This window comes from Teleopsis dalmanni, chromosome 1, assembly GCF_002237135.1.
Source record: "Teleopsis dalmanni isolate 2A chromosome 1, ASM223713v2, whole genome shotgun sequence".
NCBI lineage: Eukaryota > Metazoa > Arthropoda > Insecta > Diptera > Diopsidae > Teleopsis > Teleopsis dalmanni.
In genome coordinates, this window is record NC_051846.1 from 46,559,399 (window position 1) to 46,575,424 (window position 16,026).

Below are 16,026 nucleotides of genomic sequence, written 5' to 3' on the forward strand. Positions count from 1 at the left end.
ATTTATGAAATTGATTTATTGAAAATTCTTATAACTGAAATTGCTTGACGGCAAGATATTCAGTACACTTTTTTTGTAGTCAGTGTGAAACCATTAGAGAAGAAAAGGGCATTTAACATAAATTTTACTGTCTTAACGGTAGCTGAAAATAAGAATTATGTAGTTAACTTATATTTTAAAGTATGGCATGTTTTTTTTCAAATAAGAAATTTGGTACTAAACTTGCTGTTTAATTTATTACATACTCAATTTATGATTTACAATATGCAACTCCAGTTTTAACAATATTTCAATGTTCAAAGTTGCAAACTTTAGTTCAAAATATTTCTGTTAAGATTTACGATATGCAACTTGCACTGAACTCAATTGTTAATTATTTAATTTAAGTAAAAAAAAAATTTAAAGATTTTTTTATAAAATTAATTATAAAATATTTAGTTTAAATATTTTATTTATTATAATTTATTTGCACTGTTATGTCTCCTTATTTAAATGTTACGTTTCTCTCTTTTTTACCAGGAATGATAATGTTTAAGTAATAGAAGAAATCATTGTGACACATATTATAGACACATTTATATTATTTATATCTTCAGTATCTTATATTTTCAGATATTCACAGGCTTGCAGAATTATTTTTTTACTATTTAAAGCTCCAACAATGCTCAGAATTGAATCCTAAAGCATTACTCCATTCGAACTTTTACTTTCACACACTGTCTCCTAGTTTCAAAGAAAAAAATCATGTACATATAACAAATATATGTGAAAAGTATATGTGATATATAATAGCACTATAGCATTTAATATATATTTAATGTTTAGGAAACTATATAAAGTCCAATGAACAATAAGTAAATTATTGACTTTGGCAACAGCCAGACTTAGATATGTTTAATTAATATAACATTTTTGTTCTCAACCATATAACGCGCAGTGGCAGAAGATGCGTTTTAGAAATGTTTTGTCTAAATCTCTTTATTTAAAAAAAATATATACTTAAATTTTATTCTTTATATCAAGTATGTGGCCTGGTCTATTGTAATGGTTTTCTAAAAATATAGCAACACCTTTTAAATTAAGCTTAATCACAAAGTATCTAAATAATATACGTTTTTTTATTTTGGGATTCTAAGAAAGGTAATATAAAGAAAAACATTTGTGATTAATTGAATGATGATTTGATTGGATTTGATGATGTCGTGATGATGTGATCTTACATTTACGGTTGCCACTTGAAAATTTTTTCCTGTACCAAAATTGGTTTAAAAAGGTACCATTTCTGTAAAAAAGGTCCAAAATTTTTTTGGACCTTCTTATTTTTGCGTTCTGTGTTTTTCATAGTGTTATAGATGAACAAAATATAAAATAATGCAAAGTTGCATTTATAAAAAAAATTAATTGGAAATATCCACAATAAAGTTGTGTCGTCAAAAATGTACCATTTTTTGAACATGAGTACCAAACGAAAAAAAAAGTACCAATTTTGGTACTAAAGTACCATAAGTGGCAACCGTGCTTACATTCGTCTCTTTTATAGAAGTAAGAGCCTATCACACTCCGTACAAAGCACCACACCATGCACTGATTTTAAGTTGATGCAATAGTCTTTCGACAGATACTTGTATATTTTTAGTATTTAACATCTTCAGTAGTTGTTAAACGAATTGTACTGTAAAATAATAAACCTTAGACAAACCTGGTAAACTTTGTATTTGATAGATGTTATTGAAATACTGTTGTCAAACTACCGTCACTAAGTGGATAACCCTTTAGTAATACGAAAACATTGAAAATGAGATTTAACTGCGTATATAACATGTCTTTATCGTCATGACCAGAAAGATTGCAAGATTAATGAAACCATTAAGAACTCTACAGTCTGCATAACAATGACCGTTAACGCTACAAAAAGTATACAGTGCCATCTATTGAAATTTAAATAGAAATTATACTCTTAGCTAATGACATTAGATATATAATAATTTTACAATTAATTTAGAAAACCGCGAATGTTTTATTGTCTTATTTTGAAATTATTTATAATTCTGTTGGAGAGTAGTTTTTTAGCGAAAAACTGATAAAGATTTTCAAGTCGATTTTATCCCACTAGAAATATTTTCTCATTTCAAAGTACAGTATGTACAAAGTAATGAATTATGAAAGGCCAAGACTTAAAGCTGAACTGATTAAATCAATCAAACTCTGTATTTTATTGGGTCATTAAGCATGCATGCATTGTGTAGATATACACATTTTTAAAGTGTTTATATATGTTATAGGTTGTGGTAATGTTTTTAATAATATACTTCCATTTGATCGACTACTTTATTAACTAAAAATTGTGTTTTTTCTTATTAAGTTTCATTTCTATAAAATATGTTCTGTAGTATCTTAGTCATACTAAACTTATTATTTGTTTTATCTTATTGACTTAAGCTGTTCTACATTGAAAACACTTGTTCACTGTAAATATTATCATTAAAATATTCATTTTATATCTGTTTAAGTGATAATATTAACAATGTTTTGAGCAAAAGTTATTATGATCTACTCGAATTAAGTTCTTTTGTGAAATTCCAAAAATCTTAATATTATATAGCTTTTTTAATATTCATTAGTAAAAAAAGTATAGATTATTGATATGAGTACATATGTCATAGGTATGTAAAATGCAATGGAAACTCTTTGATTAAACTCCTTGATTATAATTATAATCAATTATAATTTAAAACTTAATAAAAGTTGGAAAAAATCAAGAATTTGTACACTTCTGTAAGCAAGTTGGTTTATAGTTATTATTAAAACACCTTGTGATTTTATCGAGACACTTTTTACAGATATTGGTCTTATTGCGGGTTTTCCGAGATCAAGAAACTACGCTATATTTTGGTTTTAAAGTGCAAAAACTACTTTCTGGCAGATTTTTTTATATTAATACAAAAATGAAAGAATGGAACAAATGCGGTTAGTTTTAAAAATAATTACATATGTGGTGAAATCAGTTGTCATTGTAATTCCAATTCTAATTTAAATTGAGGGCGCTTTACCCTATTGAGTCACTGATATTATGAATGGTCTGTGATTTTAAGTGCCACGTTACGCATACAATCTGTGATGAATAGTAAAGCCAATTTTATAGCTTTACTGGCACGTAATGTAGACAGTCTAATCTCAATTGTTTATTTTGTACAATTACTGAAGACCCACTGTAGTCTTTATTCGAGTGCACTGTTTTAGTGACTTATGTCAAATAGAACTAAATATTCCTTCAATGACATTGCCAATTGTTATATGTGTAATAAGATTGAAAGAAATTTACATCTAATGAATCACTATCGGTTAGAAAAATGTGATAGGAAATTGAGGATTTATTTTCTATAGGTTATTAGTAAGTTTGAGGGCATCAAATTATAATATTTTTCTTTCAAGAGTTTTATGTAATGCAATAGGTCATAAGTCATTCTTTAGACTCAGCATAATAATGTTCTAAACCAGCGCTGTCCAAAGCACGGCCCATGGTTAATGCTTATGCGGCCCGCATCATGTTTTTAATAAATTAATAAAATAAATTTAACATTATAAACGTATTTTTTTGTCGCAAAAAACAATGAACGTATGTATTTGTTTCTGTGGCTTCTCAATCTATACAGTAATTGGTATTGGCCCGCGATCGCATCTAGTTTGGTTAGCCCTGTTCTATACTATTTTAAAAAATGATTTTGATTATACATGTGTTTTCATAATAGAATTCCCTTAATATATCTCTTATTCTTTTATTATTATTAATTTTTATTCATCAAATTACGTGCAATAGGTTTTATTAAAATTTTATCAAAATTTAAAGTTCTATATTTTAAATTGTAATTTATTTGATTAAATTAAATACAATACTTACTTATGTTTTATATTGTTGCTATGTACCTGTGCTGCTACTTCTGTTATTAAGTATTTAAAGTTTAGAGAAGTAAGTAGACCTTAAACGTTTAAAAATCTGGTAATCAATAGTTAGTGTTATTTCTATGTTAGTTATGTTATTTCTTTTGCATTTTACTAGAAGCCACTCTAAGAAGCTTAAGCCTTCTTTTTTCAATTTTTATTTAATATATCACTTAAAATATCATTAAAAAATATCTATAAAATATCTATTCAATGCTTATTTCTACTTAACCACGGTTAATCATTGCTTTTGGTTTTAGGCTTTGATTCTTAAGCCAAAACATATTCTTCTATACAAAAACAACTGGATACAAAGTTTAAAATTGTGATAAAAATAAATTGTCGATTAATTCTGATAAAATTAGTGAGTGAATCATTAGTGATTAAAAATATAAATACCAGCTTTAATATTAGAACATTCATTTGCATTAAAACAACTTGGCTCAAGAAATTGATTTCATCACAATTTTTATTTTATTTGTTCTTTTCAGTTGGCTGTGGCCGCATGAAGCTGACGACAGTGCTGAGTAACTTGGAAAATATAGTGGTGAAGTTAAGTTACAGTAAATATAAGTTTTGAAGTGAAAAGTACTATGAATTCGACTCGGAAATCAAGAACCAGTGATCAACCGAACGACGATTATTATAATTTAAAAAAACAAACAAATTTGCCGCCTGCGCCGAACAATAAACAAACAGTAGCGCCAGTACCACCGACACCGCCAATGGAGCCGATGCGTTTACGTAGTGACTCCACAGCTACAAGTGTTTATGTAATCGGTGGCAACAATGTACATGCTAGTAATCCACCAACTATGGAACGCAAACAGCTGAATCGACAGTCATGGATAAATATGCGTCAGAAAGTTGAAGATGCCCTGCCTGTAACATCCTCACCACAAACGACTCGCAGTTATGTGTCTACAGTAGATACTGGTTTTAATGGTGGAGGAAGCGGTAGTGGCAGTGGCGGTGGAGGAGGTGGCATAAATAGTCGTGGAGGTACAGTTAGCGGACGTACTACAGCAGCTTCGGGGCGCATTAGTGGTGCCACAACCATAAGCGGCAGTAATAATACACTTAATGATATAATTTCCGACTATCACAGCCATGAAGCTGGCAGCAGTGATTATCAATTTGCTGAAACTACAACCTCACCAACGAAAAATTTATCCGGCAGTGGCAGTTTTAATTTGGCAAACGGAAGCACAGTAAAACTGCTATCAACAAATGACGATGAATCAAATCAGCAGGTGAGTGAGTGCCTATGAAGTTAATAAATTAATTTGAAGCTTGTTATGTTGATGGGCTTAAAAAATAAAAATTAAATTTGTTTATAGTGTCAAAACTTATTTCTTATATTTATATTTTTTTTTGTTTTTGCATATTTGTCAATTTCAAAAAATTGTCTGGTTTCTCGATCAACTTTTACCTTTAAGGCGTGTTCTTCCAAAATATGCAAATTAAAACGCGCTCGTTTGTTATATTAAATTAACTTTGGTTTTTTCTCAATAATAATTTTTTTTTATTTGTTTCCAATAAAGTATTTTTTGCAAATCTAAATTAAATTTAACTGGAATTTAGTGACGAACCACAAAAATGTATTTGCATTAATGTGAACCGTGCAAGGTGAAAGAATGTGAATCTATGAACAAATACAAAGTATCTCGAAAGTGATAAGATAATGGCCGCTTGTTACAGTTACATTGGCATTAGTCTTTTGTAAATGTTTTCGTTTGACTCATGAATTTACACAAATCAGATAAATTCCTTTCACATGCATAATTTTATTAGAGATAATTTTTTTCGTTATAATTATTTTAATCGCTTAAATATTTATTAAATTAGTTTCACTTTGCCATTTTAAAAAAGATTAAACTATTTTTATTTCGCTTTATTTTGTTTTGTAATAAAAAATGCTAAAGCACCGTTTGTAAAGATTTCATTTGTAGAAAATCACAAAATCCGTACAACAATTAGTCATTCATTAAATTTAAGTTATGAACAATACCGAAAGGTTAATGCTTTCAACTTCAATGTTGATGCACTCATAAAATTATAAACGCCACTGCAGATACAAAAGCAAAAATATTTTTCATATGTGCTATGGCAGTCTCTGGTTGCTTGAAGTGATATTATCTCAAAAACGAGTACACATCACAAATGACTTAAAATATCTAATGCGTTGCGGTACAAAATGATTTCAATTCAATTTTTCTTTTGGAAAATTCAATTGCATTGCATCTGAAGTGAAGTATAATTAAATAAACTTAAATACTTTGTGCAATTATCATTTGTAGATACGTGTATTCAATAAATTTTTTCAGTTTTTTACAGTGTTTTGAGTGCACTTTAAATTTAGTAATAATTTTATAATAATTGTTATTATATTATTTGTTGTTTTTGGACAAGTAATATTTTTTATGAGATTTAATAAATATATTTTTTCGAGGCAAGTAATGGTTCACAAAACGAACTCAAAGTTTATTTAGAACGTTTAATGGAGAGCTTAAAAATTATAATAATATTGTACTATATTTATTTTTTCTCGTTAACGTAGTGGTAATAAGTATACCATAGGTTTGGTTTAAAACTCATATTAGAAATGCAGAAACATTGATATGTCTCATGAGTGCTAAACTTTCTATGTAGAGTGGAAAGCACTTCGCAATAGTAACGTTTGGCTTATCACAATGTACTTATCACGTTACCATGACAGAAGGACTCCCTAATATTCTCAATTAAATCTTATAGTAACGGTTGCCAATTGAAAATTTTTTTCTGTACCAAAATTGGTTCAGAAAGGTACCTGTAAAAATTTTTTTTTTCTATTGCCTTCTAATAAGAAAATACAATATATATAAAATGTATAGAAGATATAGAACAGTATAAGTCCTTTTATCTATAACAATTTTGTTATTTAAATGATCGGACTATCTTTTGCTGACCATACATAGCGCATATCTTTTTTTTATCAAACAGTTCTTTGAGTAACATCAAACAGTTCATCTTTTACCTTTGGCAGCCGCAATATTTTTACTAAATAAATACATAAACTTGAGGCCCTATGCTCCAGAGAGAGAGAGAGAGAGAAGAGAGAGAGAGAGAAGAGAGAGAGAAGAGAGAGAGAGAAGAGAGAATAGAGAGAGAAGAGAGAGAGAAGAGAGAGAGAGAATAGAGAGAGAAGAGAGAGAGAGAGAGAGAGAGAAGAGAGAGAGAAGAGAGAGAGAAGAGAGAGAGAGAAGAGAGAGAGAAGAGAGAGAGAAGAGAGAGAGAAGAGAGAGAGAAGCGAGAAAGAGAAGCCAGAGAGAGAAGAGAGAGAGATAGAGAGAGAGATGGAGAGAGAGATAGAGAGAGAGATAGAGAGAGAGATGGAGAGAGATAGAGAGATAGAGAGAGAGAGATAGAGAGAGAGATAGAGAGAGAGAGAGATAGAGAGAGAGAGACAGATAGAGAGAGAGATAGAGAGAGACAGATAGAGAGAGAGACAGATAGAGAGAGAGACAGATAGAGAGAGATACGTATAGAGAGAGAGATACGTATAGAGAGAGAGACAGATAGAGAGAGACAGATAGAGAGAGAGACAGATAGAGAGAGAGATGCAGATAGAGAGAGAGACAGATAGAGAGAGAGACAGATAGAGAGAGAGAGACAGATAGAGAGAGAGACAGATAGAGAGAGACAGATAGAGAGAGAGAGAGACAGATAGAGAGAGAGAGACAGATAGAGAGAGAGAGACAGATAGAGAGAGAGAGAGAGAGAGAGAGACAGAATACATAAAAATAAATTAGTTTTATAATGCACAGTTGTATCTATAAATAAATTTAATTAGATAACATAATAATATGTACAATAAAGTTCGCGCTTCAAAAAATTACCATTTTCTAAAAACGAGTACCACAGAATCATACGTAAAAGAAAGTACCAATTTTCGTACTAAAGTACCACATGTGTTAATCGTACATATAGGTTGCCATCGGTTATATCTCTACACGGAGTGGAAAGCACGTCACGACTATAATATGTGCAGGAATATCGCTTACATTACTTCCATAACTACTTAACACATGACCAGGGTAGCAAAATTTTTCGAAATTCTCAAATATAACTAATAAGTTGCCAGTGGGAATACTAGGTGCGTTATTATTTGTAATGCGTAAAAATTTGGCTTATTTGGTTAATTTATTAGGTTAATTAATTCTTATTAATTAATTAATGCTTTAGAATTTTCAAATTGCTGTAAGAGTTTAGTTCTAACCTAACTACTTTCGTTATGTGAGTCATAAAACATATATCATTTGTTTGATTTAAGTTAAAAAGAATGACCGTTCCTGTATATCATTGCTAAATTGTTGTTTATTGTAAGAACAATTATAAATTAGAATGTTAAAAGTACAAAACTTTGAAGAGCATTGCTTGAAATCAAAAATTGTTAATTAGTGTACCAACCTTTGATTTTTATTTTAATGGTTTTCGAATATGTCATTGCTTTTAAGAATCTCTTTTATACCTGACCGTTGAATATTAAGAAAAGTACGCATAACAGCTGTAATATCGATTCTAACAAAAGCTCAGCAATAATTACTAGAGTGCTATTATGTCAGATGTACGAGCGCTGTGGCATAAAATGATTTTCTCACGATACATCCATGAATTCAGTGTAGATGTAATGATGACAGCAAGAAATTTTCAAGTGCACTGATTTTAATTTCTGCTAAAATTTGATTTCCATATAACATACTTCTTGACATAATATTTGGGTTCCACTTTTTAAACCTTTCAGTAAACCTTTTAGTTCTGTGACCAAGAAAGAGCCGGTACTGATACTTTAACTAGCGGTACAACACTTCTCGGGTATGAGTACTGTACATTATGTTTACCATTGAACCCTGTGAAGATTTTCAGAGAAGAAAGTGTGTTCTATCTATTTGCAATCGGATGCAGATTTGACTTAGAGTTAGTAAGGCATTTGATGGATGCAAAAACTCCATACAGATTGTTTTGGCGCAAAGTTTTTTGTCCTGCTATGTTATGCGTTTTCAAAATTGGTTTTCACTTTTTCCGTGAGCTTTCATACTTGACGGTGTATTGTGTTGTACTCAATGCATATGATTTTGCAATTTTATGGATCGTTAAATTTAATTAGCTTCGATCAAGGTCGTGGCACCAGTATATACTTTTTTTCAGGTCTCTTTTTTTATTTAAATTCTTAGGCCCACAGTATAATCGGCTCCAGTTTAAATTTGCCTTGCCTTTGTTGATGCAAATATTTCTTAATCGTGTGAAGTTAAAACTCACGTCTCCTAGTGACAGGCTTTCGTTGAACTTATGATGGTGTACATGCATGTATCAATGTTTATGTTCCTAAAGAACCCAGTTTAAACAACTCACGTGTTCTGGTAACAGGCTTTCATTGAACTTGCGCTGGTATACTTGCCTTTATTAATGCAAATATTTCTAAGCCGACCACAGTTTAAACTCACGCCTCCTATTGACAGGTTTTCATTGAGCTTATGTTGGTATACTTGTCTGTGTCAATGTTTATGTTCCTAATAGACCAAAGTTTAAACAACTCACGTCTTCTAGGGACAGGTTTTCGTTGTAGCTTATGTTGGTATACTTGCATGTGTCAATATATAAGTTCGTAACCGAAGGTATTTTAAACTTACGTGTTCTGGTGACAAGGTTTTGTTGAACTTGCGCTGATATTAACTCACGATGTAATAGTTCTCAAATTTTTCGACATTAAGTTGGAATTGTAGTTTTTTCAAATGTAAATTATTTAATGATTTGGAACGAGATAACGAGAACGAGATAATGGAGATAACTCTTGGTGTTATTTATAGTGTACACAGTTTAAGTATTCTAAATATTTTATCCCTTATTTGTAGTGTCTTTTTAAAGTTTTTAAGCAATTTAAGTGTTACTAATATAGTTTTCAAACTAATTTCCATTTTAAATCTAATCAGTATTTCTGCATTTTAAGTTTTTTTGTGTCTCTAAATGCATAACTAATAAAAACAGTTGTTCTGTAACAGTTCATCAAATTTTTAAATTAAACAATGATAGTTTTTCATCTCATAGATTGAAAAATATAGTTTGCACCACAAATATTTAAAATCTTGCACTTGTAAAAAATTGAAAATAATTTTCTAATTATATTGAAATATTTTTATTTTACGAGTAGTCCAAGTAACAGTTTTCAGTACTTAATGAAATATTTTTCTAGTAATTACAAAAACCAGTAGAGGGGCTACTGTTTTTTTAACAGTTCTGCCAAACGTGTTAAGAACTGCGTTGCGAATGCAAATGAGTTTAATTAACGGCCATTGCAATAAATTTCAGAAAACAGCAAACAGAAAAAATTAAAATTCTTTCAAATTAATTTAGAATTGACGCAGTTGCAATTAAAATTGCAGCATTCATTTCAGCAGCTTTGGTTTCTGCGGTTGTACTCGCGGCGATGCTCGTGCGCAAAAATCTTATTAAACTTATTAGATAAAATTGTTGAGAAAACATTAGAAATATAATCATTTAAATTTATTATCATTCGGTTGCATTCTAATGCATATTTTATTGCGCTTGATTGCTTTGAAGTATCTGAAATCAACGAAATTGCACTTTACGGATGAAATTTGAGCTTCAATATTTTGCAGTTTGGCGTGTGAGTTTTGCCAACCTCACCGCGATCGTCTCTTTTGTTTAGACGACGCAGTTTCATTTTCACACAATAAATTTTACGGAAATATTTTTTCTTTTTTTTAGTAAATATTAATTATTAAATATTATTTGTTTACTATTATGAGCACAAGCAAGGCGACATTTTGTTTAGGTTTTGTATCTTTAAATCTTTCGCACTTAAATCCGGTAAAATGTGTTAATTTGTTTTCGCTTCAGTTTTTGGCACTTTCCCATGTGTCAATCGCGAATTTTGCAAATTCAGAAAAATATTTTTTAATGTCTTTATTGTATTTAAAATTTGTTTTTAAAATTTTTACAACTTCTTTTGACTTAAAATTAACTTCTTATTAGCAATACCAAAACTAATTTTTTTTAAATTACTTCATTTTATCTCCATTTGTTTTTGCATAATTTTCACAATGTCAATGCTTTCAAGTGCTTTTAGCGAATTTTGCTATCATTTCTATTACGCAAAGCAATTATCATGTAAATTACGGAAAATTCAAGAGCACTTGCATTTGTATCTAACAATGACTTGTAGTAACAATTTAAATAATTTCGTTATAATCTGTTGTACAATTTTCTATTTTCAACTTTATTATGGAAATGATCAGTTGATAACTTAATAATAAATGTGTAATTTTGTATTTAAAGAAAAAATTATTAAACGTTTTTATTTTAAAACCAAATAATGTCAATATCATTAAATACTTTATTTGATATAAATGAAAAATTGTTCGATATATTAGTATTGATATGGATTGATTGAGAAATGGATTAATTTGTATAAATGGTGCGATTAATATGATTGGAGATACATCCTAATATATACAATCATTTTAAAGTGGTTTTATTTTTAATAAATTTTTAATATATATATTTTAAATATATATTTATGATTTCGTTTTAATATGAACACCGCAAGTGAACTTGTTAATAAAATTTTTACAGTCAATTAACAAAGCTTCAGAAAAATGTGTTAACATAAAAGTCAAGTACGGCTTTGGGTTACTTGACTAATGAAGACTGTCTCTAAGCTTCAAATTTGGCAGGACACGAGTTAATTATGAAATCATCAAGTATCATAATCATAATTAAGTATTATAATTTTGCTTATACATAATCAATAATTAATAAAAACTTAAGAAAAATGTGCTAACATAAAAGTCAAGTACGGCTTTGAGTCAATTGGTTAAGAAGCGCTGACTCTGAGTTTCAAATTTGGCAGGACACGAGTTCGATTCCTGGTATTTGCAGTCTCAAAAAATTATTTACGAATAATTAAATACAAGAACTATTTCCAAGACTACTTGAAAACGGCTGTATTGTCAGCTAAAAATTCAATTAATTAAAATAATATAAAATGAATTTTTGTTGTTGTAGTTCATATATAGTTTATATATATATTATATGTATATATATAAGCATTCATATATATATATATATATATATATACTTGTATAGTCTTACTTATTTATTTGGCCATAATAACCCGATACTGGGTTTCGACCTGATGCAGGATGTATCTTCAAAACTTAAAAATTAATTTCAATACAAATTTCTATTAGATCGACCGTTTATAGATTTGCTACGTTTCCCCAAAAATCTTAGCTTTTGATTTTTTTACTCTAATAATTTAGATATTCTTCATAGTAAATGTTGCCATGATTCCTGAGTATTGTAAAAATTTGCTCAAAACAAGTAATTATCCGTTGTCGAATGCGCATGTTGTATGTTTTTGTTATTATCATCAATACATTAGAACACTACATAATATTTACTACATAGTTTTTAATCTTATTTATGCCGATTCTTCTATAAATGCTGCAAAGGTTTCTCGACAGAGGTTTCTCTTCTGTCAGAAAGAACAGAGACACAGGTTTCTCTTCTGTCGGAAAGAGCAGAGACACTGTATTCTTGCCACATTCTCTAATAAGGAATCTAAGTTTTTTAAACTTTTTTAAAAATAATAAAATTTTTAATATTTGTTTATGGAATAATTATCCGTTGTCGAATGTGCGTGCTGGTTTAATTGGATCAGACCCTAAAATTTTATTTAAATGGTAATAGGAGATAGAAGAATTATATTTGCTATAAAATTATATTTGCCCTCAAAGCGATTTAATAATATTTTTAAATTAGCCATAAAAAAAAATCTCTCAACATGAAGTGAACTGACTTGCTTGTAAATATTTTATTATCTCCATTAAATAGAATCTAAAAAAATAAGCACTTCTAATATTATTAATATTGCATTCCAGCGTAATATAACAATTTAAAAGGGAAATTTAAGGAGGCCAAGAGTTAATCACTAAAGACTCAGGTTTAAATTCCATCTTAAAATTTTTATTGTCTTTTTTATATCTTTTTGTGCTCTATTTTATTTCTAATTTTAACACCATATCCATTTTTTTTAAAAAAATTAAATTAATAACATAATAAATTTTTTTAATTTTTTAATTGATATAATTAACAAAAAGAATATGTTTACTTTTCTGGTCTAGTTGTTTTTACATATCTCTCTTTCAACTTTCTGATTTTACCAACGTAGGAGCTTTTTTTTAGCATCGAGAAATATAATGAGAAATATGTTTTTAGAGATGAAGTTAAAGTTGAAGGGGTTTATCTATATGCTATATGTCTTTTAAAGTTTTAAAATTATTTTTGTAAATTAAATGTATTCTTTTACATTTTGCAAACTTATTACTTCACTTATCAGTAGGCGTGACATAAAAAACAAGTGTAGTTCCAGCATTCAACAAATAACTACACGAACGCTATTGATTACAATTAACAATTAATATTAATTAATTATTTTTAATGTATATTACTTTATGTACAATAAAGGTTAATAATATTTTAACTTATAGCATATTTACTTATTACATATATTAAATTGCGTTATATATCAAAATATGATGATTCAAAATGTAACATATTAGTTCCATTGTTGATAAGTAAATATGTTAATAATTGCTTTTAAAAATGTTGAATGTCTTTATATCCCTCGCATTTCTTTACATAATTTTTACATTCAAATATTTTTATATTTTCCGCATTTCAATTAATTTTTTGTTCACTTTTATTTATTTATTTTTTTTTTTTGCATGACAACGCAAGTGCGTAAGAGTACGTTTTTTATTTTAATTAAAAAATCTACTGCACGCAGTCCAACCTAATATGGTTTTAATTTACATCGATTAACAAAGCACTTTATTGTTGTTGGTTGTTTATGGAATATAAGTAAGTGCCTGTCAGAGATGCGCAACAGCTCTGGGGTCGGTTTTATACATCAGTAATGCGAGCATTAAGTGTGCTTTTGTATGATCCCTTCCAGATGCTGAAGTTACACAATGAATTTCCTTTGTAAATTACTCGTAATTAATAAATCTGAGTAAAATTGTTTAATTTTGATTTTAAAAAAGATGTCTTAAATTAAAGCAAATAAAGGAAATACATACATATTTCTGAAAGTAGGCATTAACTCCATTTTAACTCCACTTTTTTAAAATAAAAAGTAACTGTGTAAAATACACATATGTATATATACTTGATTTGCCTACTTGATTTGCTTGGTTTGAGAACCATGAATGTCTGACGAAAATTGTCAGCATTATTCTATCGTTTATAGAATATTAGAATATTGTTTTCATTATTATTAGAATTCGTAGTTTTGTATTAATAACACTGTTTTTTAATGTAAATATATGTATATCGAACTTAGTGAAGAACTTTTGAATCTTAATTTCAAGACCATTATATGTAATGGTCCACACACTTTTAGTCCAAAGTAGATAATTAGGTTATAATGGGGAAAAGTTCTTAAAAAAGTTTTAAAAGCTGTAATTTTAATTTTACGGAATTCAGATGATTTGAGTTTATTCTTATAATAAGCTAGGTTTGTTAATTCCAAAATATTTGACAGAAAATAACAAACGAATATTTCAAGATAATATTGCAAACTGTACATTTGTTTTTGTTATTATCATTAATACATCAGAACACTACATAATATTTACATAATATTTATTTATGCCAATTTTTCTATAAATGCTGCAAAGGTTACTCGTCAGAGGTTTTTCTTCTGTCCAAAAAGAGCAGAGACACTGTATCTAAGGAATCTAAGTTTTTTAAACTTTTTTAAAAATAATAAAATTTTTAATATTTGTTTATGGAAAATCTATATTTGAGATTTCCAGGCATACTGATCCGTAGACTTGATCTGTTAATTCTTTGTCTTATAAAGTGTAGATGTATCTATTAAGCTTGACGAGATTCATCAACCGAACTATGTTTGTTTCTATTTTTATTTTAATGCAAATTAAAAAAGTGCGATTGAAAAGTTAATTCAAAATGCAAATTTTTAAAACCTTATAGGTTTTTTCCGAGATACGGTCATTCTTGTTTGATTAGAGAAGATTAGTAAAAAATCTCCAATGTATATATTAATGTATATATTTTTTTTTAGTTTCATAAAAGTGAAGTTAATAATTTATTTATTTATTTGTGAGTTAACATTAAAATTAATTTTAATGGAGAATAAGAAACTGGACTACTAGGTCTTTTGTTCTGAAAGATAACTAAATAATTTTAATATTAAGAAGCCATAAATAATTGTAATAATATTTTTTTTAGACGCCCTGTACACTTTAAAGTATGCTGCGATATTTTATTATTCTTATGTTAAAAAAAATATACATATTTACATTCAGATACATATAACAATGTCTAAATTGTAGTATACTTTTAGGCACTTTAAAACTTTACTTTTTTTGTAAACGACTCCTACATTTTTGAGATAAAATTTAAATATTAAAAAATAACTATACTTTTCTTTATTTATATATAAAGATGTTCATAATAAGTTTGTATAAAATTTTATAAAAATTTGATAGCATAAATGTTGTTTTAAAATATCTTTATTTATATTATTTTGTTAGTACCGACATAGTTTTTATAATGTTTTTGGTTACAAACTTTATTTGTATTAGACACAAACTTTTTGTTGATTTAATAATATTTTTCTGATTTTTTTTTTAAAGATATTTTTATAATATCGAAATAAAATATGCAATTAAATTAAATAGTAAAATATTTTTCGGTCACTGATTTAGGCATAATTCAATATTTATGTAAATTTGAACTCAGTTTGTTGCTTAAGTCTTTTGATTTTGCTTGACTGGCCAATAACCTAAATGAACTCATTCAATTTAATGTTGAATTTGCATTTCTTTTATAATATTAAGCTTTGGATTTCAAACATTTATTTTATTTTATTTTATATTTCAATATGAGTTTTTGTTTGTTGATTATAAAATTGTTACGCCAATTGCATTTTTGCCAAATTAAATCGGTAAAAAGAAAGAAATTGTTCAATTGAAAACAATTTTGTGTATACAAAGTCTT

At 28.2% G+C, this 16,026-nt stretch overlaps 2 protein-coding genes across 2 annotated transcripts in view; one reads left to right on the forward strand and one right to left on the reverse strand.

The window, feature by feature from the left end:
• LOC119667792 (sodium- and chloride-dependent GABA transporter 1-like) overlaps positions 1-16,026 on the reverse strand; it is a 347,748-nt gene that overhangs the window by 31,344 nt on the left and 300,378 nt on the right. The gene's annotated exons all lie outside the window — the stretch shown is intronic.
• The window catches only part of LOC119667793 (sodium- and chloride-dependent GABA transporter 1-like), a 44,763-nt gene continuing 33,166 nt past the window's right edge, over positions 4,430-16,026 (forward strand). Inside the window, exon 1 of the mRNA XM_038077112.1 lies at positions 4,430-5,192. Coding sequence (XP_037933040.1) covers positions 4,533-5,192 — 660 coding nt within the window. The 5' untranslated portion in view covers positions 4,430-4,532. The remainder of the gene's footprint in view (positions 5,193-16,026) is intronic.